Below are 25,856 nucleotides of genomic sequence, written 5' to 3'. Positions count from 1 at the left end.
GGGGTTTCCTGCTATGCTTTCATCACCGGTTTTTATTTGATGGTGGCTTAGCCACTATCAGGACTTATTTGATGGTGGATTAGTCATAGTAGGAGTGCTTTACAAAGGAGAAGTAATGATTACGTCAACAATTCATAATTAAGGAGAAGATGTCAGCCACCTTGTTATCAGAGTTTATAGTAATACTTAAATCTGATGATAAGGACCAAAGAATAAAAATCTAACCAATAAGATATTGGCAACTTTATAATTCTCCAGGAAAACCTATAAAGACAGTTTAAAAAAACAAGGAAGGCATCTATATAGTCATCTATGTGCAGAAACTTAGGAATACTGATGTAAAATTCCTACCAAAGGCTTTCTGTATTAATAGAGAGAAAATAAGCCCTGAATTGGGCAAAAACACTTTTTGCAACCCCTTTCCCTTTTGAGATGGCCAAATTCCTTATTAAGCTCTGTATCTCTGCCAACAACAAGGTAAATGTTTACATCACATGGAGTCATTTAACAGAAACATAAAATATGACCTTTCATGGAACTCATTTAAATAACACAAATAAGCTACTAATAGTTTTGTATTTCCTCTCTCAGGAGGAACTCACATGGTGTCAATGTTGAGGGGAGGAGGGCATGGGAAGAGAAATGCTTCATTAAAAAAAAAGTTGCCACAGTACTATTAAGCCCATATAAGAATTCTATATGCTTTTTGTTACTTTCTTCCACAGCTGTAACACTGATGACAAATGTCCACTTCATATAAAATTTTGCTGAATAACATGGCACACTGTGAGATTAGGTGGAAGAGGGGCGGTTTATTACCTGGACGCAGGACAGAACTCAAAGAACAATGTGTATACATACAGAGATCTGTTTTGTACACCTGTTCTCTCTTGCCTTTCCCATAAATGACAGGTAACCAATTTATCAAAGTCAGGTGTGTGTTGCTTCCTTTTAAAAATCCGTTTCAGCTAGACTCGTAAATGTTCTGATTGAGCAAGTGAATCATGCTGTGATTCAAAAGATCTTTCCTTCACATAAATCTATGGGCACACATTTAAAAATGATTTATTGTACATATTTGCATTTCTTAAGGCATGAACGATGGCATACAGATGGGGCAGGCTCTGAGAAGCATCATGTCTTCTTTGACAAGGCCAGCACAAGCACGTCACATTGACAGACACGCCTGAAGTCTGAGCTAACCCATCGCTGTGGCCCAGGAGCTCCTACAATGGACGGGAGGGACGGTGCTTTCAGGCGATGGACCAAACACATGGTTTATGTTGTTTTAACTCTCTTGATCAGCTTTAAGCACCAGTTACAGTTTGCTTTCCATGACAAACTCTTCAGGCTTTGGATTTTAAATCCTGCTCCTTTTATTCTGCTTTCCAAGGAGGATGTGGATGTTTTATTTATTTATTTATTTACTTTTAAGGAATATGGTTGCAGCAAAACTGAAAGGATCCAAATGTGGTTAGGGGCCTTGTCTAATGCACTTCTGAAAATCCATTATAAAGATGAAATAGAAAAGCAAATGGTAGGTTTTCAGTCGACCCAGAAACCACATGTAGCTATAAGAAACATAATTGTGCATAGTTATTTATTCATTCATTCAGAGTGTGATATGTTGGCTAGCTCTAGGTTCCCAGTTTACCAAAGAACAGGACTGTCGACTTTACTAAACCCAGGGTCCTTTCGGAGCTCCCAGTAGGTGTCGTTAGAAACCCAGGCTTCTCTTTGATTGGCATCAATAACTTTTCTGTGGAAACATGGAAATCAACATTAGCCACACATCAGATCCTTCAGATGTGTCTGCATAAGCCAGGGAATGTCTTATCTGCTAAGTACTGAAGACTTGACTACAGAATTCACTTTCTCTTAAACATCTGCATTGGAAGTAGGTAGGATTATGGGACGAGACCTAAGGGAGAAACAAGTCATCTCTAGGGAGGGGCAGATGGTAAAGACTTGCAAACAAAACATATTCAGACAGTGTTTATTGAGATTTCTGGACCTGCAACCACAAGTGTTTCTGTTTCACCCCGAAAGGAAAAGCAGGCACTGTTAGTGGCCCTAACACACGCAGGGTGCGAGTCTTAGATCGCATGGGGCACACGTTAGATAAGGCTGCATTTCTGTCCCAGGTATTCAGCAAAACAGCAGCCTTCAAGGCTGTGAGGTTACCCTGTGCTTTGGGCTCTGGAGGGTAACAGATGGATTTGGAGTCTACAGATTAATTTGTGTGATGTCTGTATAATCCTGCCATAATCACCTCCTATCACAACAGGGAGGGACAAAATCTGACACAGCTCTGCATGACAGAAACAAAGTTAAATCCCAGAGAAGCCAGGATGATCTTGTGGGCTGCAGGATCCCACCTAGTCTGAGGGCAACAGAGTGGGAGGGAGGTTCCACTATCGTAAAGGGCGTAACTCAAGGACAAGGAGGCTTCCAAGCGAGATCTTCACTCCCTTAATGCCCTCGGAAATAAAAGGGAGTGTAGAGAAGAGTTTCTCTTCCTGGAGACTGATTTTTCACAGATGCCAAGTCTGATTCAATATTTTTTACTGCCAAAAGCAATATTACTTAAATCACTTTTATTTTTCTACCCTGAAGGGTCCCTGGACCTCAAACTAGCTCCCATGTTCTTTTTACCTGCAGGTTCACATCGTTTGTGGCAGCCACTTGCAAGACATGAGCCTGTGACAGCAATGGAGTGACTTACTTAAAAAATTTTGGTATGTGTTCGAGGTTGTTTTCTTCCATGTATCGTCTTCGAGATCTCTGGAGTTCTTCTACTCTTTGCTTCTCTGCTGCAGCAGCTTCTAAATTTCCCTCTTCCAAAAATCTAAGCAGGAAGCAGTTGATATTTTAGTATTTTATCCTCTTTTCCGAAGGAAAAAAATGTCACAAGCATAAAATCATATTCTAGCTACTATGACCTAACACACTGAGCAGTAAATCCCAGTAATACCCTGACAGCTCTACAGCAGGCCACATGACCTGTGTCTGTCCAGCTGTTAGCATTCAGTGAACATACACAGAAGGACTGTACACAATTACACAGAAGCGCAAAGGAAATGGCTCGACCTGGAAGGCTTCTCTGTGCTGTCTGGGGTCCCACAACTTCTAAGGATGATGCCAGGGTCCAGCGTGAAGTCACAAGTGTGTTCCTTTCTCACACAGGCAAAAAGTTCATAGACTGGGGTGGGGCAAGGGAAGGGGTGGCAACTGGCTATTCTGTTATTTTGACAGCAGATTGAGAGACAAAAAAAGTTTTTTGATTTACTGGAGAGTAAAGTTGATGATAAAAAAAAAAGGTAGCAGTTGGAAAAAAGTATAGGCCTCAGAACAGGAAAATTAATACAACAGATTTAGAAAGGGAATGCTAAAGCAGATTTGGGTAACAAAAGCAGGGGCAACACTGAACTGAAAATGATGAGCATTTCAAAATGAGAGCAAGCACAGGATTATAATACGGTACAAACTGTAAAGGAAGTTCATCGGATAAACCTGAAATGTCAAACGGTGAGACTGCATGTTCTTACGGGAGGAGGATAATAGAGAATTGGGTAGCAGAACACTCAAGGCTCAGGACATGTAGGCAAATGACACATAAATTCACAAATACGTAGGGGAAAAGCTGATCTTGGATAGAATTTGTATGGCATATAAAATTCTTAGGAAAAGTAAAATGAATTCCACAGGAAAGGACAACGTTCATACAGAACTTGACAGTAATAATGATGATGATAAATAAGAATCAGAGGCTGTTAAAATAGTTCCTGTATTTGGAAGACATCTCACCCACTGTGGGATCAAATCCAGGCTGGGCAAACTCAAAGTATTCTGGGGAAACTGTCTCTTCAGTATGAAAGATACTCCATAGTTAAAAACAGTGTTCTTCCCAACTTAGAAAAGTGATTCCTGAAGACTAAAAAGGGTCGAGAGGGGGTGGGAGGGAGGTTGGCTTATGGGGGCCAAAACCATGGACATGCTAAGTGTTAGTGTCCTACAGCACAGTGGGAAACTGTAGTTCTTAGCCATGTTTTGCAGGAAGAACTAGAAAAGAGAAGCTCAATGGCTCCCATCATAAAATAGTATGATAAGGAGATGGAAATGCCAGCTACTAGATAAGTACACTATGTATAAGTGCTGAAACATTGCACTGTATTCAATAACATGTGCAAGTATTAGTAAAAATTTTTAAAAATATCTCCTGTTATAGACTAGAAGCAAAGCAGTCAGACACTGGATGAGAGGTGTTGTTGTCTATGGCAGAATTCATGACTTTGCAGGCCTCTGGTAACTTTTCAGGGAGGGAACTTCCTGTGTTGCTGTGTGTATTGAGATACTCTTCTGTAATGATCATGCCAGCACCGCAGCTTTAGCTAGGGTAGAAAACTGCCGGGTGAATAAGCGAATCTGGCAAAGACCGAACACAAAGGCGGTAGCCAGAACCAACCCCAATGGCCTGTAAAGACTCAGCCACGATCTGTTCCACATCCTCAATACAGTGCCATTCTCACCTTTGATCTGGCCGAAATCGGGCATCTGTTGGTGGGAGAAGCTCTTTCAGTACCGGATCTAACTCATTAAGTTCAATGGCAAACCTTGTGAAGCCATAGTAGAGCTCGTAGTTGGTTGGCATGGAACCTGCAATGAGACCATGGAAACTCTCTGAGTGCCCAAAGGCCCGCAGAACTGGAAGAAGTGGGCTATTCCAGTGCTTGATTACTACCCACACTAATGTCAATGGGTTCTGCAAAATTTCTGCAAAATTGACTACATGTTGTTGAGTAGGGAATTTCATATTGATCAGAATGGACTGAATGATATTTAATAAAATACAGTCTTTTAGAAATTTTATTTTTTCTTTAATTGAAAGGCAGAGGGAGACAGAGATAAAACTTTTCATTATCTTCCATCATTGGCTTACTTTCCAAATGCCCAAAACAGCTGTTCCTGGGCTGGTCCAAGTAGGGAGCCCAGAACTCAATCTTCCAAGTGGGCGGTAGAGACCTTCCCAGGGAGAGCATAAACAGAAACAGCTGATCTGGGACACGGTTGCAGACTTCTGGCATGCAATACAGGCATCCCAAGCAATGTCTTTTTCTTAAAGAGTTATTTATTGGTTTGTTTGAAAAGTGGAGCAAGAGTGAGAGTGATTCCCCCATCAGTTTCCAGATGGCTACCACAACCAGGTGTGGGCCAGTCTAAAGCCAGGAGCCAGGAACTCCATAGGGTTTCCCACATAAGTAACAGAGGCACTTGGGTCATCTTCCACTGCCTTTGTATGTATAACAGCAGGACGCTGGATTGTAAGAAGAGCTGCCAAAACTCCCACATTCCTCTCCCTTCTGTCCCAGGACTCTGGGCCAGCCTCACCCGGTCTCCAGATGCACTTGGCAGAGGGGGCCACACCGCAGTAGAGTCCTTCGTGCCACTTCCCAAAGAGCCGATGTACCACCTTCCCCTCCTGATCCATCACAACTCCCTGGACTTCGTTCACGTTGGAGTTCCAGTAATTCACCTGGAAAAAAATCAAGCCCCAATTCAGACACCCACTGATTTAATAAGGCCAACCTCTGTGATTTTCCTAAAAAAGTTTTCTTAACTGGCCTCATTCATTTCCATGACTCCTTCTCACTCTGGAGGCTTGATTCCTACCCTAAAACCCTGACGGTAATTTAAAGGTTATTATTTCCCCCCTTGGATCCTTGCTTTGAATCGTTCCCTGGTTCATGGATTTTTATGAATCTCAACTGGCCAGGCCACAGAAATAGTCTGTGAAAGTGATTTTCACAGTGCCTGTACATGAGGACCCTATTCCAGCTATGCCCCTCCCTGAGGTTGAAAGGTTGGTGGGAATCTACCAACCTCGATCTCATGACCCCTCTTCCAGGCCAGACCCCAACTACAGAACACCTTAGAATTCTATGTGCAAATGGCTATGGGCTCTTTTGCAGTTGGCATAGGACTTTTCCCCCCACTAGGGTTGTCCCTTTCAGTCTCACGGCGAGCCTAGGATGACTGTTTATCAGCAGGTGTGGACAGAGCTTGTTTCTGCAGGCTGGCCTGCCCACAGTGGCATGCATGAGGCCCCTGCAGTGAAGGAGAGAGTGAGGGGTGTATAGATAGCAAGAGAGGCTGGAGGTTGGGCCTGGCTTTCTGGCATCACTAGGTTTCCAGCTTAAAGCTCAGAAGTATACAATCTGGCCCCTGGTGGTACTCTTTTTAAGGCCTATCTGTTCACCATTGTGGCAGAGTGAGTTAAGCTGCTGCCTGTGATGGTGGCATTCCTAATGGGTCTAGTTCAAGTCCTGACTGCTCCATTTCTGATCCAGTTCCCTGCTAATGTGCTTGGGAAAGCAGTGAAAGATGGCTCAAGTACTTGGCCTTTGCCACCTATCTAGAAGCCTGAATGAACCTTGTGGCTCCGGGCTTTTGCCAGGTACAGTCCTAATCATTGTGCCTATTTGGGGAGTGAAGAAGCTCATTCTCATTCCTTTTCTCTGTTTCTCCCTCTCTTCATAACTCTGCCTTTTATGTAAAATACATATACATATTTTAAAAGGCCAGGCATATTTGCTCTTGCTTTTTTTTTTTTTTTAAGGCAGATTTACAGAGAAAAGAGACAGAAAGATCTTCCATCTGCCAGTTCACTCCCCAAGTATCCACAACGACTGGAGCTGAGCCAACTCGAAACCAAATGCCAAGAACCTCTGCCAGGTCTCCCACGTGGGTGCAGGGTTCCAAGGATTTGGTCCATCCTTTGACTGCTTTCCCAGCCCACAAAGAAGGAACTGTATGTAAAGTGGAGTGGCTCGGACTTGAGCCCGTACCCATATGGGATCCTGGCGCATGCAAGGTGAAGACTTTAGTCACTAGGCTTCTGTGGCGGGCCCAGTCCAGGCCTATTTGTTAAAGCAAAAAGGATAAAACATAATTGATTTGACAGCATCTGGCTTGATTCACATATTGTCGATGATGACACATATGCAAAAGGGAATGCCCATCTGTACTCTTGCCCTTAGCTTTGTTAATGCTAAGAAGAGGCTGAAAGTGAAGTTTCTCATTTCTACAAAATCCAAAGTACACATTCACTTCAGCTCTCAGAGTGAACAGAGATCCTGCCTCAATGTTAGCTTCCCCAGGAGACTGTAAGAAAATTCAATGAAAACATCTTGAGCTAAAAATAAAGATATTCAATCAAAATAAACATAACTTCCAGTGTGGCATAAAAATAAATACTAGACTTTCTTTTGAAGATTTATGTTCTTATTTGAAAGGAAGCAGGGACAGAGACAAAGAAACCTTACATTGATTGGCTCCCTCTCCAGATGGCTGCAGCAGCCGGGGCTGAGGCCAGGCTGAGGCCAGGCTGAGGCCAGGCATCGGGACCCACATCCTGACTTCCTGTTTGTCTTCCCACTTATTTAGCAGAGGCCCAAGTACTGTGGTTTTAATTGTCTAGGTGCCTTATCAGGGAGATGAACTGGAAGTGCACCAGTCAAAAGTAGAAATAGCCTTCTGATAGAGGTTGCCAGCATTGCAAGCAGTGGCTTAGCCCTCTGCACCCAAATATTAGTTTTAAGACTCCAATATGCTATCTGTTTGCCATACTAGATTACTCATCAGCAAAAAGGGGCAGCAATAAGCACAGTGGCAATTCTGTGTGTTCCACTTCAGGCTAGAGAGACTCAGGGGAAGTTTTGTGTGCATTCTATTTTAAAAACCATTTCTTAACAGAGAAAATGTTTTTGTTCAAAGTGTTTGGATTATAATAGTGGCAGGGTTGGATAAACATGGAGTGACTGGTAGCTATCATCTATCTACATGGCTGCTCTTTTCAAATATCCTCAAATAATGGCAACTGCATTAAAACAAATATTCTAAAATAGGATCACTTGAATATGCAGTAATCAAACAGAACAAAAATAGAAAGCCAAATCAGGAAACAGAATAGGCAAGGAGTGTCTTCCGGAATTATCCTTAGGGAACTAGGAGGATGCTTAAAAAGAAAGTCCTTTAAAAAGAAATGTATGTTGTTGTTGTTTTATGCTTTGACTCGATACCCTTTTGGACCTCCACACATTCAGAAACCTACATACCTTGAGCAGATCTACAGGCGGGTCCTGTTTTCTTACCTGAAACCTTCTCATGGACCAATGGCACAGGGCAGACTGCCTTACTATTGTTCATGGTACTACTGTTCCGTTTCTTCCTGAGGAAACACTGGGCATTATTTTTTCCTTTTCTGTTCAATGGTGTTATTTACCTTGACAAATGTAAGTTTGCAAATGCAGACACTGCTTTTGGTATTTCTAATGGTTATTTCTCCATAGTGTTCTATCCATCTTCTGCCACTGAGGATGTTGTGTATACAGGTGGTGACTTTATTCCACACATAGTAGTCTCCATACCTGGTAAGGAACATAATGTTGGTGAACAAGAGTGAAGGTCATAAATGCATGCTACTGTTTCTGTTGATGAGAATGTGCTTTGGCTGAGCCTCGTGCTTCCCTCTGTTTCCTCTCATTACTTTTGGAAAGCTTCCATATGGTCATAAATATTTGCAACACAATTTATTCATTCAAGGAATAGTTAAGTGCTTTCCCTGGGACTGTTGATAAATCCACAGAGTTAAATAGGATGTATTTCCTAATTTTTTAGAGCTATAAATATTGTAGAGGTAGATGAATATGTAAACAAATGCTTCAAGTCAAAGGACTGTCATGAATGTAAAATCCAAGTGCCATGGGTATGTAGCAGGGACCTTTCTGGATTTCAGTGACAGGGCAGATATCCTAGAGGACGCTGGGTGAGATGTAAGCTGGGATGATGAGTAGGCTCTCTGGGTTGAGAAAAGGACTGATAAAGCCCCAGGGGACAGGAGAGGTTGGGATATGGGGACTCAGAGCGGAGCGCTCTAGAGAGTGTCCTTGTGGAGTGACAAGGCTTAGAAGGCCAGAGGAGCAGAGCAGAGAAGGCTGCCGTGACACACTCCAGCATCTGGCCATTCCCTGCAGGTAACAGTCACTGAGGATGCGTTCAAGACAGAAGACAGGCATGTAACACAAGATTGCTCTGAGCATGTTGTTTCCTAATCCAAGACCAAGAATGTGTCTCATCAACTGGCAAAACACATAACTCTGATGGCAGAAATCAAACACAAACTCTTGGGAGTAAAGTTACGGAATTTCTGCTATGGAAGGAAAAATTTCAGATCACATTTAGGTTTGCACATTAAAGTGTATGTGCAAGTAAAATATTATTTCAAACTAAAGTACTTCTATGTTTCTAAAAGAAAAGTATGAACTGCTATGATGGGAGGCTCTATCTTTACCTAGAACCACTGTATTCCCCATGAGTTTTTGAATACTGAAAGTTTGTTCTGGAGGTTGGAGGCATCTTCCTCTACTAATCTTCCTCTATTTTCCACCCAATGATAAAGTGTGTTGGGACCACGGTATTAGTAAGTGGAGGATCTGGAGAGCTAAACTGGAAGCTTTCAGGCACAGGCTAAACTTCTCCTTTGTTTCTGTGGGATCCAATTTCAGAGCTTTGGTGAGGGGAACAAATCTTGACCCAAAGGGAATGGACTGTTGGCATCTTGCAGAGTTTACAACACCCACTTCTGATTCAGAAAATAGAAAAGAACCCCAAGGAAGAGGAGAGTGACCTACTTTGGGAGCATGACATTCAGTGTTCCCACAGGCAGGATTTCCATCGACTTTCCCCAGAACTTGTTTTTCCATCTGATATCTAAACGACATAGGCAGAGGACAAGAAATGCACACTCCACAGCTGATAATTTGTTCTGTAAAACCCAACATCTATATGACACTTCACAAATCACTTCTGTAACCAAAGTTGGTTCTGTATTGTTGACTTAACATGACAAGTACCTGCAGATGGCCAGAAGTAAAACAAAACAAGCCTATCATCTATGTTTCTCCATAATCCATAATCCATATGTGTTAACTGGGAGAAACCTAGAGTAACATATGTGCCAGCATGTACATGAGTGTTCATGTGTGTGTCTATGTATTCACATAAACATAAGACTTGATGATGCTTTGATACCTGATAATAATACATGCTTCAGAAGATATTTACTGTGCTTTGATACATGATTGCAATAGATAGTAACAGACGGTTCAAAACGTTCACAGAAAACCAAATTAGAAGAAAATTTATTTTGGTACAAAAAGCTTTCAAATTCGTGCACATGAGGGGAGGGGCCTTTAACAAGATTATGGAAACTTCATATTCGAGGAAAAAAATAGGCCTGGATTCCAAAATTTCTTGTACCTAAGCACATTTTAATTTCATTTTCTGTGAATTTTTTGAAGTACCCTGATGAGTTCTATGATTTGGGGAGAACAGATGAAAAAAATCAAATAAAACCTCTAACTACAGATAAAAAAGATTTATAGGACAGTGGGATTAACTTAATGAACACGTTCCCACACCGGTTGCTACGATAGAGCCAGGGGGCTCTGCACTTTATCTTACACGATGGCTTTATGATTTACCTGTGTATCTTTAATAACCACACAGGCCCGCTCTGATGAATTAGTGCCATCACCACACCATTTCTGTCTCTTGGTTATAAGCCATATATGATTTATGGTTTTGTTTGTCAATAAATTATCCTCCCAGTGCTGCCTTTCAGGTAAAGGAAATGCTTATGAAAAGAGCCTTTCTGTGCACAAGGGAGCACCGTCTATTGAGGAGGGAACTGGTTAGACTTAATGGTCAACATTACAGATGTTTTCCTAAAGAAATTTCAGAAATTCCTCTCTAAGACAAACAAGCAAACATTCTGACTGTACTCTAAGCACAAACAAGTTGAGACTTTAATTAATTCACCCTCGAGTTCCAGTGAACTACTATATATTTACCTAAGGTAAGAGTGCTTCAAAATATAACTGGACATAGAACTAAAACATAAGTTAGTGTGGGTGGGTGTAAAAAGTTTTGGAGGAGTTCAAAGACATCAAACATGAACTAATATCAAGAGGAGGAGAATGTTCATTGGCTGTGATCTGACTAGGATACAATGGATGTCTATGATTGTATGTTTCCCCATAAATATGTACAAGTAAACTTTTTAATATTTTTTTTAAAAATTACTTATTTGTAAAGTAGAGCTACATGGAGGAAAAAAGAAAGGGAAGGAGAAGGAAAGAGGGAGAGAGGTGAGGGAGAAAGAGAGAGAATTTTCCCATCATTGGTTCTCTCCCCATATGGCTGCAATAGACTGAAGCCAGGAACTATGAACTTTGTCACAGCCTCCCCCATGGGTGGTAGGGACCCAAGCATTTGGATTATCTTTTGCTGTCTTCCCAGGAGCATTAGTAAGAATTTGATTGAAGTGGAATAGCCAGGATTTGAACCAGTACTCTGATATGGAATGCCGGAAGCTTAACCAGCTAGCCCCATAAAAGTAAAATGTTTTAAAAAGAAAATCCATGCCTAGTTTTTTCATAACATGTATTTTCCATGAAGTTTCTGAATACCTCCAATACAGATAAATGGACTTAGAACACTGATTAGTGTCCTAGAAGCTCTCTTCAGGATGAAGCTGTCTTTGTACACTCACCCCTCAAGAAGCAGGTGGGCAGCAGTACAGAGGATGAGGCACAGGAGGCTAGCTGGTGGTTCAGCGCTGGCCCAGGTGTTCCCCAGGCTTTGCTACCTACCTGACACTGTTTCACGCTTAGGAAACTGACAAATGTAACTTCTCAATCTGAGCTCTACACCAATAAGCAACACGCTCTGAGTTCCAAAGGTAGACATTGAAGCTCGGTACAGTGTGCCTTCCTTTGGAAGCTGTAGCTTTTTTTTCCCCCAAGGGTTCTTAACTTTCTCTTAAATCATAATTGAAAAATACAAACCTTGCCAAAACACAAAATTCTTTGATTCACAGTGACAGGCAGAAATGGGTGGATGATGGCTAACCTGGTGATTAAAAAAAAAAAAAGAAAGCAATGATATCACTGTTTAAACTTCACGAACAATCATTTTATAATGTATATAAACAATGATAGCAATAATTCATTCATCTCTATTAGTGTGTAACTCTGTGAGTAGATCTTAAACTTCAGTTGTTAAGAGGTGGGCATTGGGCACAGTGGTTAGCTCGCTACTTGAGATACCCAAACCCTGTGCTGCGGTACCTGGGTTTTAGTTTTGGCCCAGATTTCTGCTGATGTGACCCTGCAAGGCTTCAGTTGGTGGCTCAAGGGCTGGGTCCCCAGTGTGCTCTTGGGGGCCTGGACTGAGATTCTGGTTCCCAGCTTTGGTTTGGACCAACTTTGGCTGTTGCAGAATTTGGAGAGTAAGCCAATGAAAAACAGATCTGCTTTCTCTGTTTCCCTCCTTTTCAAATGAATAAAATTTTAAAAAAATCATTTAAGAGGCAGAGGACCACATACACACACACACTATGGGAGAAAGAGGGAATAAGAGAGGGCACTCCCATTTACTAATTCACTTCTCAAGTGCCTGCAGTGGTCGGCCAAAACCAGAAGTCAAGAAACAACTCAGTCTCTTATATGGGGGTAGGAATCCAGTTTGTTGGGTGAACACTACTGCCTCCCAGGGTCTACACTGGCAGGAAGCTGGAGTCAGGAAGCAGACCCAGGACCAAACCCAGGCACTCTGAAGTAGAATGTTGGCATCTTAATTACTAGGCTACATGGCCACTCCAATAACTCTTCAGTGACTTCATGCTTTAACACAAGGGACTTACACACACTTAGAGAGGCGGACAATGATGCTGATAAGCATGCTTCCTATTAACTGTTGTCACAGCTTGCCCCGGAGAGTTACCTGTTCTGAGAAAAATCGGAACCCCTTGTCCTCCCTAATGCACTCGTAAGTCTCCCCGAGGACTGGGTTGAATGGCTTACTTCCTGCTCTGAAATAGGTGGAGCAATATCCTGAAACTGCAAATGCAGCAACGAGAACCTGTTAAAACATCGAAGAAAGGAGAAAAATATAGGACAGATTTCTGCCAGGTTGCTCATTGCTATTCCTCCAGATTTTAAACACCCTGGGTGGATGGGCATTGGGTGGCCAACTGTACTGTCTAGTATTTGCACAGATGCTTCATCAATACAGAAGGAAAATAATAATGTCAAAATCAGGTTAAAATACTCCCCAGCAGGTCAGTGGGGTCCAGTGTTCTTCACCCCTAAATTCACCCAACTTTCTGAGTTCAAAGGTTTCCTGAAATTCCCTGGAATGAATTTCCTGAAATCAAAGGTTCTGATTTCAAAGAGTTCAAAGGTTTGAAACCCAGTTTATGGGCTATGTCACGTGCACCAAGTGGAAGAGGGCATCTTTCCAGCCAGTGGAATCAGGGACAAAACGTGACATCAAGTTACTGAGACTACAGTCTTGAACAGACTGGCCATCTTGACATTCAAGATGAGCTGATAAGGTGAAGAACGGCAGGCTTTTAAGTTCTAAGGAGCATAACACCTTTATACAATAACTTTGGAGACAAACCCAGACAAAGGATAAATCACAAAATGGATTATGTAACAGTCAAGCTATCTAGACCTTGTTGGCCCTGTTGATTTACGCCAGCAGACCAATTCCTCTCTTTCCTATGCAGGACGAATGTTAGGTAAAATCCCAATGTATCACTCTAATGAACCTGGCTCAGCCCCCTGGAGGGCTGCACAGCCCTGTGGGGCACGGTGGTGGCCTGTTACCATGCGCTCGTATGGATCATCCGTTTCTGACGCCTTGTCCAGGAGCTCGCTGTACTCAATCTCCTCACACAGATGCTGCAGAGTGTTGAGGGGCTCATTCAGCTCCACAGGCATGGAGACTTTAGACAGGTCTTTGCCAATGTTGTTTCTCAAGATATTCCACAGGTTAATGTTACTGGTGTCAGGACACGGAGCTGGTAGGCATGTTCGACGTCCGTTTCGGAAAGCCCCTCCCGTGAGCTCCCCATTCAAGACTGCAGGAGGCAGAATCACCATGAAAGGACACTGTTATTCTGATTGCACAAAACTAAGGGTAGAAAGACTCTTGTGCATAATTCGCATTGTGATAGTATTCCTTGAGCCTTCGTGATAATCTCTTAAATGTGAAGAGACTTACCTCAGTACAAGGCTGCGTTCTAACCAATGCACAAAACACCAGTGTATGGGTTTTTGAAGAAGCTGTTAAATACATTCAACTACTACTTAAGAAAATACAATTAAAAAAAATAAAAGTCCAAAGGATTCAAACTTCTGCTTAGAGCAACAGGTAATACATTTTCACTGAAACATATCCCTAATGGATTTTTGCAACAATTTACATCAGCAGGGACGAGGAAATGCCTCCTCATTATATCAACCACGTTGTAATAAGCAATGCGGACAGTACAACTGGGAAGCTCGAATAATGCATACTTTGCCTGGAAATATTGTCCGCCACACTGGTGTTGTCTTCAGAGATGTTATCGCTCACATCACTGATGTATGACTCGTCATCTGAGGCCTGAGGGAGGAAACAACACAGGAGCTTGTTCCAATGTGGAAAGCTCAGAAAAGCCAACGATGGAAAAGTAGCAGCAGGGCGGGGTGGTTAAGACACCTGCACCCCACGTGGGTTGTTCTGCTCACACACAGAATTCTTACTTCCTTTTCTGAAAGCTTTTAAAAATTAAACAACAAAACACATATAAAACTATCAGTGGGATACTATGTGATGTTTCATTACATGTTTGCAACTTGTATTGTACAATCGGGTAACTATTTGTACGCTTTCAAGCAGTTCATTTTTCTTATCAGTGAAAATATCTAAAAAAATCTATTTTCTAGCCTTATAAAGAGACAGAAATATGCTGTAAATTAGCATTAGCTGTCTTTACCCTACTATATAACAGAACCCCAGAACATCTTATTCCTATCAAGCTCTAACAATTCTCATTAATTAACCTTTCCCAAGGTCTCCTTCCCTACTTCTACTTCCAACCTCTAGTAACCACTCTTGAGGCCAGGTCCAGGGCCTTGGAGGAGGAGAGGGTATGCCCACTTCCTGAACCCCATCTCACAGTTCGCTGTCTGCAGGTACTAAGTGGGCTGGCTGTGAAAGCAAGACCTTGGAGTTGTCAAGACAACCAAGGCGAGTTTGCCTGTGTTTCTCTGCTCAGACCAAGGCCATGCTCCCAGAATAAGACAAGATAGTATATTGAATATTCTCATTCAAGACACCTCTCTATTAGCCCAGCCACCTGGGTCCCCCTATGTCCTTCCCTATGGTAATGATTATGAGAAGAAGGGAAAAAACGTAAAAAAAAGTCCAAGCCATTTCCCATAAAGCCAGTCTCCAGTCCACTTCTCTGCTTCTCCGAGGGGCAGTACTTTCCGGTCACTTTGCTTTGAATAAAAATTCTGTTATACTTGCCCTTCTTTCCTGGCTTTTTATTTCTATACTAAGCTGAGGAAAGAACCCACTGAGCTTTGCCAGTAACAACTGTTACATTTCTAGCTTCTATCAAATCACCTATTTTTAAAGGTTCCACATGTGAGTGAGGTCATGTGTTACATGGTTTTCTCTGCTTGTCTTGTTTCACTTAACATAACAATCTGCATTTCTATCCTATGTTGCAAGTGACAAGACTTCATCCTATTTCTTGGCTTCTAATACTTATCATGTATAGGTACTGCATTTTCTTTATTCACTCATCAGTTGGTGGACAGTCAGGCTGATTCCATTTCCTGGCCATTATGAACTATGTTGCAGTAAACAGGGGATGTCAGATATCTTTTTAATGCACAGATTTCAGTTCCCTTGGATATGTACCCAAAAGCAGGACTGCTGGATCAGATGGTAGTTCTATTTGTAGCTGTATGCGGATCCCCCATATTGTTTTGTGACGTAACAGTGATGGCTCAAGTAGCTGAGGGATCCTCAGATTGAATTTCTGGCTCTCGGCTTCAGTCCCTGGCTTCGGTCCCCTGACTGTTGCAGGCATTTGGAAAATGAACCAGTGAATTGACTCTCTCTCCTCATCTCCCTCTTTTTCTCTCCCTTCATCTCTCCCTCCCTCTCTGCTTATCTTTCTCAGCATCTTGTAAACAAAACACAAATTAATTAAAGCAGAGGCCATGGTAGGAAATACATTTAGCACACATGCAATGAACCCCTGAGGGTCTTCCATGACCATGGCAAAATCTCAGCCTTCATAGAACCTACATTCTGGTGGGGGAAACTCATAACAAACAAGTGAAGCAGGTGAAATATATTTTGTTATTGCTTTTGCTTTTAGAGATTTATTTTTTTTAATTGGAAAGTCAGATATACAGAGAGGAGGAAAGAAAGAGAGGAAGATCTTCCAACCAATGTTTCATTCCTATGCCATGCAATGGCTGGAGCCGAGCCAATCGAAAGCCAGAAGCCTGGTATCTCCTCTCGACCTCCCACACAAGTTCAGGGTCCCTAGGCTTTGGTCTGTCTTTGCTTTCCCAGGCCTCAAGCAGGGAGCTGGATAGGAAGCAGGGCTGCTGGGATTAGAACTGAAGCCCATATGGTATCCCAGCATGTGTAAAGAGAGGACTTAAGCCGCTAAGCTACCATGCCAGGCCCAGGTGAAATAGATTTTGTTAGTGACAAATGGGAAGGGAAGCAAAGAAGGGAAAAGGGACATTACTAGGTCAGAGGGGGGACAGTAGCTCTGATTTTAAGTAGAGTGGCCAGAATAAGCTTCCTTGCAGGTGACTTCTGAGCAAGGGACTGAAACAAATGGCAGCTGAATGTGTGCACCCCTGGGGGAAGTGCTGCACCCAGGCAAGTGCAGAAGCCAGGGTCCTGGAGCAAGTTGAACACAGAACATGCAGCAGAGCCTCCTTTGGAGCTGTCTCACCAACTGGGCCTTCCGAGTGTGTGAGTATACAAGCTAGAGGAGCACTGTGTGGGGGCCTCACCACATGAGGGCTTAATGACTGGGGAAAATGAGCTTGGCCCAGTCATCAGGTCATATCTGAAGGTGAAGAGCAATTGTGAGAACTCACAATGTTGGTCATTTGAGTTTATCTTCTGGTCTAGTGCCTTCAAATACTTAATTCTGATTGCTGTGTGAAAGAAGAGTTGTAAGAGTGAGTTTAGGAAAGCCTGTAAGACACCATGCACAAGTACTAGGCGTGTAGTTATTTCCGACGAGAGCTGCAGGAGGGACACTGCTCTTACTCCAACAAGGGACACAAGGCATCTTGAACAAACGGACTTTCCAGAATCCTTCCTTTGGCTGTTGGAATGTTTAAGGAAGAGAGTGACATGAGGCTGCAGATAGCAGGAATTAGATTTGGAATGTTTAAGGAAGAGAGTGACATGAGGCTGCAGATAGCAGGAATTAGATTACAAGGGTCAGTGTGATGGATAAGGGGTTTCAATTGCTATCTTAGAGACACTGGAGAAAACAGACATGAACAGATTTGCCGTAATTTGGAGGAGCTAATCAGGTTTCCTAGTAGACAATGGATCAGAAGGGGCAATAAGAGGCAGGAATGCCAATTATGGGACTGACATGGTAATCTAGGTGGGGAGAAAATGGAAGATTAGAGTGAGTCAGTGGCAATGAAACAACAAGAAAATATGATCTGAGTAAATGCAGGTCATATAAACTTAAGAACCCAGTGAGTCCACTCCTGTCGGGTATTTGGTAATGACTGTGTGGACAGAAAGGCACATGGGCAATCTGACAGGCATGGGGAGATTTGTGCGTGTAGTTTACTTTGTCTGCTTGGAGCAGGGTGGTGCTGGTAGTGAAAAGAGTGTGCTAAATCTTCAGTAAAACTTTTTCATTCTTTTGAGTCACAGAAACACATACACAGAGGGAGTGATGGAGGGAATGGGAGAGAGAGAGATGGAGAGACAGAGACCGAGAAGAGAGAGAGAGAGAGATAGAGAGACAGAGAGACAGTATTCAAATCCACCGTTTCACTCTCCAGATGCCTGCAGTCTCCCGTCTAGGTGGCAGGAATCCACTTATTTGAGCCATCACTGTTGCCTCTAAGAGTCTGCATTTAGCAGGAAGCTGCAGTGAAGGACCAGAGCTTGGAAATGGACCCAGGCACTCCGATGTGGGTCCTGGACTTGCTACTTCAGTAGGTTGAATGCCTGCTCTCAGTGATTTCCTTTGGGGACATGCTGAATTAGGGGTTTTATGAGAACCTCGGTGGCAATGTTTAGGAAAGGACTGCTCATTTGCATCTTAATCTGACTCTTCCAGACCTGCTTTGTCCTTCATATCTGTACTTGATCATCCAACTGTCCACCAGATAACTCCACTGACAGGTCTATCAAACTCACCATGTCTCAAAGTGAACACTGCATCTCCAGGCTACCTTCACTCTCCCCATCCCTTTCTCTACCATTAAACTTAGCCTTTCACAGGTAGTTGCATCATCCTCTGGCTTTGGCTCATGTCATAATGCACTTCCCATTCTGCTCACTCCTATATCCTCACGGTCAAAGACAAGTGATCACTGTATTCCTAGTTGGTAGGCTCAAGACCTTGGAAATGGGAAAGCAAAGATTGCTCTCTGAGAGTTAAGACATCAGATGGTAAGTCAGAGCTTAGATAGTATGAAGTCTGACTGAAGAAGGGCGAAGGACTGGTCAGCAGTGGGGGATGAGAAGAGAGAGTATTCTGGTAGCATGTCTCTGGTATGGGGGTCCCTAGAGGTGCATCCACAAGAACATGTGGCAGAACAGCATCACAATGGAGAGAGAGCATAGAGCTACAGTGTCTCATCCCGCCAAGTCCTAGTGTTTACAACTCACTTCTGCGACTCCTGGCTCGCCCAGCAACCTCATGACTAGGATTAGACTTGCCATGCAGATTTGTCTATAGGGAAAGAGGTAAGCGGCAAGTGTGATTAATTAAGCTAACACTCTGGCTCATGAATGGGAGTCCACAAATCTTTTAATGCCTGCCTTGGGGTTTGAGAGGCACGTACACACCTTGGTAGGCTGAGAAATTCAGCACCAGTACAAGAATTCTATAGTATTTTCTCCTCATTATAAAAGTGCTAAGCGTTACTCATCTCTTCTTTTGTATATTATTCTTGTTTCTGAAGTCATTTGTAATTGCAACCATCCCAAAAGAGCTAATATTCTCTATTTTCTATGCACATGGAAATAAATATAGCAACTGTTGCATTTATCCTTTTAAAAAACATTATTTGAAAATTAGAGTTATAGAAATGGAGAGAGAGAGAGTAGGAAAAATTGAGAGAGAAACAACAAGTGCTAGAGATATTTTCATCCACTGATTTACTCCCTAGATGACTGCAAATGACCAAGGCTGGGCCAGGTTAGTCAGGAGCCAGGAGCTTCTTTTGTTTCCCCTTGGGAGGCAGGGGCCTAGTGACTTGGGCCATCTTCTGCTGCCTTTTCTAGGCCAATAACAGTGAGCTGAATTAGAAGTGGAACAGCCAGGACACAAATTGGTGCCCATATGAGGTGCCAGCACCACACATATACCTGGTAAGCCATAATGTCAACCCCCCCCATTCTTTTCTTTTTGGTAAAAACTCAGTACTGGGACTGGTGTTATGGTGCAGCGGATTAAGCTGCCTATTACAATGTCCATGAGTTTGATTCCTGAGTGTTTCACTTCCAAGCCAGCTCCCTGCTAATGCACCTGGGAATGCTATGGAGGATGACCCAAGTACTTGGACCCTCACACCCTGGTGGGAAAGCCCAATGGAACTGCAGGATCATGTCATGGCCATTTAGGGAATGAAGTACTGAATGAGAGATTCCTCTCCCCGCTCTCTCTCTTTATATATTTTGCTTCCCCACCCACCACTGCCCCAAGTCTGCCTTGCAAATAAATAAATATTTAAGTACAGACTTGGCAATTCCAAAATGAAAAAAAATCCTAATCAGTTGTACAGCAAAAAGTTTGAGTGATTCCTTTGTGCAAAGGAGAGACAAAAACAAAGATAAAACTAATACATACACACACACACACACACACACACACACACACACACACACAATGATTAAATTCCACTGAAAGAATGAATTTCTGAAACCTGATTAAGGAAGAGATTTCTTGTTTCTAAGATATTGCCAAGTCTCATCAACATGAAGGGCAATCTAATCAAGATTTTGTGGTAGTCTGTGATTAACCTTCAAAAGAAAAATTACTCAACTAGATACAAGTCTCTAAGCTCAAATTCATGCCCCTGGCTCTATATATGTATAAATGAGGGTCTCTTTGTGTGTGTATGGTGATTTTCTACTTCTCTCACTCTTTTCACAGACTCCTTCTATAAAGAATTCTGTCAAGAACCATTTAATTTCCCTGAAATAGGAATGGAGGAAGAAAGTCAGCATAAGTGTTGGACTCTTCATTTATTACATTTTTGCCTACAGTGTTAACTGCTCAGTAAATAGAAACCACTAACATTGGCATTGTTTGGTCTCTGCTGCAAGTTCATCATCCAACTCTCATGCATAAACAGAAACCACGATCAGAAATTTCAGTCTTACTTTCTTTAATTGAAGCCTCCAGTCAGAAGCACAGACTTGGGTCCTTACCTCATTCTCTGATGAGCTGGCAGAGAGGAGTACCTCTTGGGCGTCGAAGAACTCCGACACAGACTCTGACATGGAGAGGCGGCTCTCATTGGCTACTTGCTGTGACAGGGGCAGACTGACATGGATTTGCTCACCACCCTAGGGAGCAGAGAAATATACAGTATAGTGATTAGACTAGCTACTCTATCCAATGAAGATGATTTCTACAGAAATCCATATCATGTGTTAAGAGTATTGATTAGAATTAATTTTCTGTTGCTACTTAACAGTAACCAGTGCATAGGTTTTCTTTGTGTCTGAAGACTCAGAAGGACATGGCCAAAAGATGCCAATACCATGACTTGATTTTAAGTCTATACTCAAATGGTATTAAATGGAATTTAACAGGTTAATCCCCTACTAATAGCCTGAATTCATTTTACAGACAAGTGTATTTTCTTATTTTTAGGTCCATCTTACTTGTCACATTCTAATTAGTATACTTAGTCTTCAGAAACAGTTGTAGAAACTACCAGGGAATAATGAGATTAATGTTTGAGACAACATGTAATTTATTTTCAATAACATCATATATTTTAACCTGTGAAACAGATGCATAGAGAAATGAACCTTATTTCAAACTGGACTTTCATTCAATGAGTGATGAATATGGTTCTTAAGGAAGCGATTTAAATTACAATTGGAAAAATATGTAAAAATAGCATATAATAAAAAGAGCATAAAATGCATACTTCAAGTTGAAAAGAAGATTCAACTGAGAATCATTAAATAGCCTTCAACCAACAAATATTAAAAGCACTCCTCAAAACCATATTTCTAGGCAGCTGCCTGAACTGAAGTGTCATCAGAGATCGGGGCCCATGAAATGCATGGACAGAGGGTGGGTAATATACCATAAATTATCTTATGGCATTACTTTTTAAGCAGTTAGATGGTAGAACCTGCTCTTGAAGATTTCTAATAAAATGCAAATTCCTATTGCAAATATGATCTCAAAATTTGTTAAAACTCTCACTGTGTTCATGTTTCGCTATCTATTAAGCTCCGTAATTACTGCTGAAAAGTATAAATTCCCATGACTACAAAAGAATTAATTTCTACCAATGAAAATGAATGGAACTACACACTCAAGTTTAGTCCCAATACTGAATGTTCTATTCTTTTATCATTTCTTCAATTCAAAAAAATAATAACAGCACTTATCTCAGAGGGTAGTTGAGAATGTCAAATGAAGTAACAATGTAAATGATAGCACAATGCCTAGCACATGGTAAAGCTTCACTTGACACATGTGAACTATTAAATATTATCATCATCAGTGGTAACTGTAGCAGTAGTGGTATTACCTTCGCAGGTTAGGCAACTTCTCTCGTTAGGGCTTTCAAAACAAACCTTAAGAACACTTTTATTTAGCAATTTCACTTTTATTTAGCAATTTCTCATATCACAGTGGCTTATTTTCAGCATTTTGTTGGTCATGTGGTGATCATAAACATAGACAGACACAGAAAATTAACAAGCTGGAATAGGCATGCAAACTAAATGTTCAGTGGCATCAGATTGGTACAAAAATAAATAAGAACACCGACCACCAAGAATAAATTATGTCAAGGTCATGAACATTCTTTACTACAAAGAACATGAGACCGTCAGCCACACGTGTTTATGAAAGGCATCTTATTAACAATGAAGGAACAGTACAGAAATAAATAAAAATATGTAGGAGATTTATATGCTGTATGACAGGTACACTACTTCTGTTAAAAAAGAGTCTTACCTCATCAGGGCTAGGAATAATATTTACACTGACAACCTGATCACAAATGATAGACTCTGAATGTATTCTGTTCAAGCGACTCCTCAGTTCAGCATTCTGGTTCAGTGCCTTAAAATAACAGAAATGCATTTTTAATTTCAAATTAAAAAGCAAGCACCAACAGAAAAAGTATAGACAACAAAGTCTCTAGGGTTCTGAGCTCTAACTTTTGAAATCATCACGAGCCAGATCCTATTGGTAAAAAGGAAACAGAAGGCTCAGAGTTTACACATTAACTCTGCTGTAGTAAAGTAGATCACCACTTGGTAGAATGGTGAGCTAAGAGTTAAGGGGCTTCATTAAAAAAATTCATAGAATTTTCTCTCTCTCTGAGTCAGACCACCCTTGCCCAGTCTACCACCACATATATATTACTTTTACAGCCTGGGATGAAGGCTGCCAAACTTCCAATTTTTGTTGTTGTTGTGGTACCTGAAGTTTGATATTCATTCACATCTCAGTATTATTTGAAAGCAGAATGAACAAAGAGCTGGCTTTACTTGACAAAATCATATTTTAGTTTGGATAAAGAAAAAAACACTGTATTTGATTTTCCAGGAGGATATAATGTACATGACAGTACAACAGAACTAACTCAAGCGCAGACCAGAAGGTAGCTTCACGGAACAGCATAGATAATGAACACAGCAATAACGAACATAATACTGTAGTAACCTATCCCCAAGATATTTACATCACACTATTTTCAACACAGCTTACCATGAGTAAAATACTACATACTATGACATAGTTTAGTAAGTGCATCAATTGCATTTACTTCAAGAACGAACAGGTTTACACAGGCATGGTCTCCCAGGGGACTATGCACTAAGGTCCAGTAAATCACCAGAGAGTGCACATCACTTTGAGCCATGTAGTCATCATACAGGTGTGGCTGACTGGAATTAAATCAAGTAAAAGACCTGTGTGAGGATGAGGTCCAGTGAAAGATAAAACAAGACCTTTCCTTCCCACTAACATCAACAAGGAGAAGATTTTAGAGTAGAAGATAAATGTCAAGGTGTGTAAAGAGGTGTCTTCCCTGGTGTATGGACATTCTGCTTCATTTAGTTAATGGATGCAATGGTCAAAGCACACCCAAGTAGAATATTACAATGACAGCTTTGCACCTGTTGAAGCACTCAGGGTAAGCAAAGTAGCTAATGTCTACACAAGCACTTCTCAGGGAGCATGAAGAAGCCCCCTGACTTTCCCTGTCAATCCAGGTTCACATTTCTTCCCTGTCTTCGACCATCTTTTGCTTTTTATGGAGAAATGTCACAGTGTTTGGTTTTTGTTGAAAGCTTTCAGAACCAATATGTAAAATATGTCAAATAACACCCGTGGTCTGTCAAGTACAGATGGACTAACAGCGGATTCAGTTCCTACAGTCATTACATTTGGGGATAGCATGAAGTAATGTCTTTGGCTTTCTGAGAAAATGAGGATGTGTTAGAAAAAATGGCAATCACACTTTCAATGAATAAACTAACAACTTTTCATCCTGCAAATGGGCTCAGGGTTATTTTTCTTGGGGCAAAATGTCACTTAGAATGTGAAGAAAAACTACTGCATTCCTCTTATTCTCTGTCACTATTAAAGGCAGGCTTATTCTTTCATCGTTTCTCTGCCTACAAGGAGACAGAAAATTCTTTTGGCCATTCAAGTATTTGGAATCAGATACATTTTGTGGCTGGAAAGAGAGTGCCTTACGGCCAGCTGTTTAATGGTTTTAATTGCAGAGTAGGTCTTGACCTGAGGCTTTTGTAGGAGCCTCTACTAATGGTTCCCCAAGAGTGGCCATGCCTTCTGGAACAGCGTTAATAGAAAAAAAAACCCCAGAGAAACTCAAGGCCAAATATCACTAATGGTCTTCTTTAGGGTGGGATTGTCATACACAGCTTTGCCATCTATTGGAGAAGTTAGAGAACTGTTTCCCCTGCATTTAAAAATGTATGAAATTCTCATTCATGCTCTCATCTAATATTCACTAAATGATCCTGCCCACAAGTATATGTGAAGGGCTCAGAAGATAACCTCTAGTCATTCATTATCAATAGAAAATATGCTAAAAGTTTCAAAAAATATTGAACACAATTTTATGCCTTTTCTTGGATGTGATGTGAAAAATAGTTATCTTGTCCTAGGTTAGAAAATCAGCTTCTCCTAACATCAAGGCTGTGTGTTCCTGACCACATTTCTGGGCTTCTGTTTTTTAAGTGAGAACAAAAGGGATTACCCAAATAACCTTTGAAATCCTCTCCAAACTTGGCTGAAACACTAGATGTACAAATAAACTTCTGATACTTAATGTTATGACTAAACGGTGGTTTCTATCATATACAAAGTTTACTCTGAGATTCCACAGGATGTCCTTAATTCTGCTGCTGCTGTTCTCTTCTCAACTGGGTTGCAAAACAGTATCATGAGACCAAAGAAGAAAAATCTGGATTACTTCTTAGTGAGATGTAGAAAAATGGCGGTCTTCTTTTGGTTTCTTTAAAAAAAAAAAAACTTCAAAACCAATTTTTTGGGGGGTTCGGGCCTTGGGTTCGGGGGCAAGTGCTGCTCCTCACAGTGTGGCGGCTGTGGGGGGTGCCCCTGCCAGGTCGGACCCAATGCTAGGGGCTCACGCCAAAGACACTGCCGCAAGGCAGTGAACGAGTCCTCTGCCTCACCCAGGGCGGCCTCTCTGGGGTTTTCTAAGATATGTTTGCTGCCTGGGGACACCCATGACTAAGTCCAATTTTAGTGTAGGTGAGTAGTGAATCTTGGGTGATTCCCAGTGACAGGGTCATGGAAGTTTTAGGCATGCGTGGGGAATGAGACCTGGTGGTTTGGAGGGAAGTACCCAGGAGACAATTACGGTTAGTCAGATACACCAACCCAATTCGGAATACAGAAAAAGCCTGTTTGCCTAGAACATCACTGATCGTCACACACCAGCCCACACCAATACTATGGATGGGGGCCTCTTTGGCAGTGATGGGTACCATTACCCAACTGTTTGGTGGAGTGGTGGAGTGGTCACATTTGGCAGGGTCAAGACTGTATCCAGCACGAGAGAGAACTTGGTCTGGGGGTAGACTCTATGGGGTTGTGTGGGCCCAACCCTGTGGAAATACAAGTTCCCCTAGTTGGACACCCTAACAGGGTTGAGGTTCCCACCAAGGGGCACGTGTGCTGGAATGGGGGCTGCGTTCTATCTAGGAAACAGTTGCAGTCACCCGAGGCACTAGAGTGGGCTGGGATTGGATGCACCAGGCCAGTTCAGACCCCAACACCGTCTGGTGTCCTGGAGAACCAGGGTAGATGTGGGACTGACTAGGCTGGGTCTCAACCCCCTACTGAGCCATGTGTGAGCTGTATGTGGGTATGGACGAGCCATGGCTGGGCTGAAACATCCAACAACAAGAACCAGAATGGGGTGAAAACCAGCAGGGAAAAGCCACTGTTCCTGCTAGGACAGGAG

General features: G+C 42.0%; 1 protein-coding gene across 5 annotated transcripts in view; it reads right to left on the bottom strand.

The window, feature by feature from the left end:
• Nucleotides 1–1,041: 1,041 nt before the first annotated feature.
• The window catches only part of OSBPL6 (oxysterol binding protein like 6), a 131,718-nt gene continuing 106,903 nt past the window's right edge, over nt 1,042–25,856 (bottom strand). For all 5 annotated transcript variants that reach the window (XM_004577016.4, XM_004577017.4, XM_004577018.4 and 2 more), the window contains 12 exons: nt 22,346–22,453; nt 20,569–20,706; nt 14,427–14,514; nt 13,734–13,987; nt 12,844–12,981; nt 11,907–11,970; nt 9,690–9,768; nt 8,282–8,426; nt 5,389–5,533; nt 4,530–4,656; nt 2,726–2,848; nt 1,042–1,759 (listed from right to left, as the gene is read on the bottom strand). In XM_004577016.4, the coding sequence (XP_004577073.2) occupies nt 1,651–1,759; nt 2,726–2,848; nt 4,530–4,656; nt 5,389–5,533; nt 8,282–8,426; nt 9,690–9,768; nt 11,907–11,970; nt 12,844–12,981; nt 13,734–13,987; nt 14,427–14,514; nt 20,569–20,706; nt 22,346–22,453 (1,518 nt within the window). In that variant the 3' untranslated portion in view covers nt 1,042–1,650. The remainder of the gene's footprint in view (nt 1,760–2,725; nt 2,849–4,529; nt 4,657–5,388; nt 5,534–8,281; nt 8,427–9,689; nt 9,769–11,906; nt 11,971–12,843; nt 12,982–13,733; nt 13,988–14,426; nt 14,515–20,568; nt 20,707–22,345; nt 22,454–25,856) is intronic.

This window comes from Ochotona princeps, chromosome 5 (genome assembly GCF_030435755.1).
Source record: "Ochotona princeps isolate mOchPri1 chromosome 5, mOchPri1.hap1, whole genome shotgun sequence".
In the NCBI taxonomy this organism is placed as follows: domain Eukaryota; kingdom Metazoa; phylum Chordata; class Mammalia; order Lagomorpha; family Ochotonidae; genus Ochotona; species Ochotona princeps.
The sequence above is the reverse complement of the archived record's forward strand: the minus strand, read 5'-3'. Positions and strand labels throughout refer to the sequence as shown.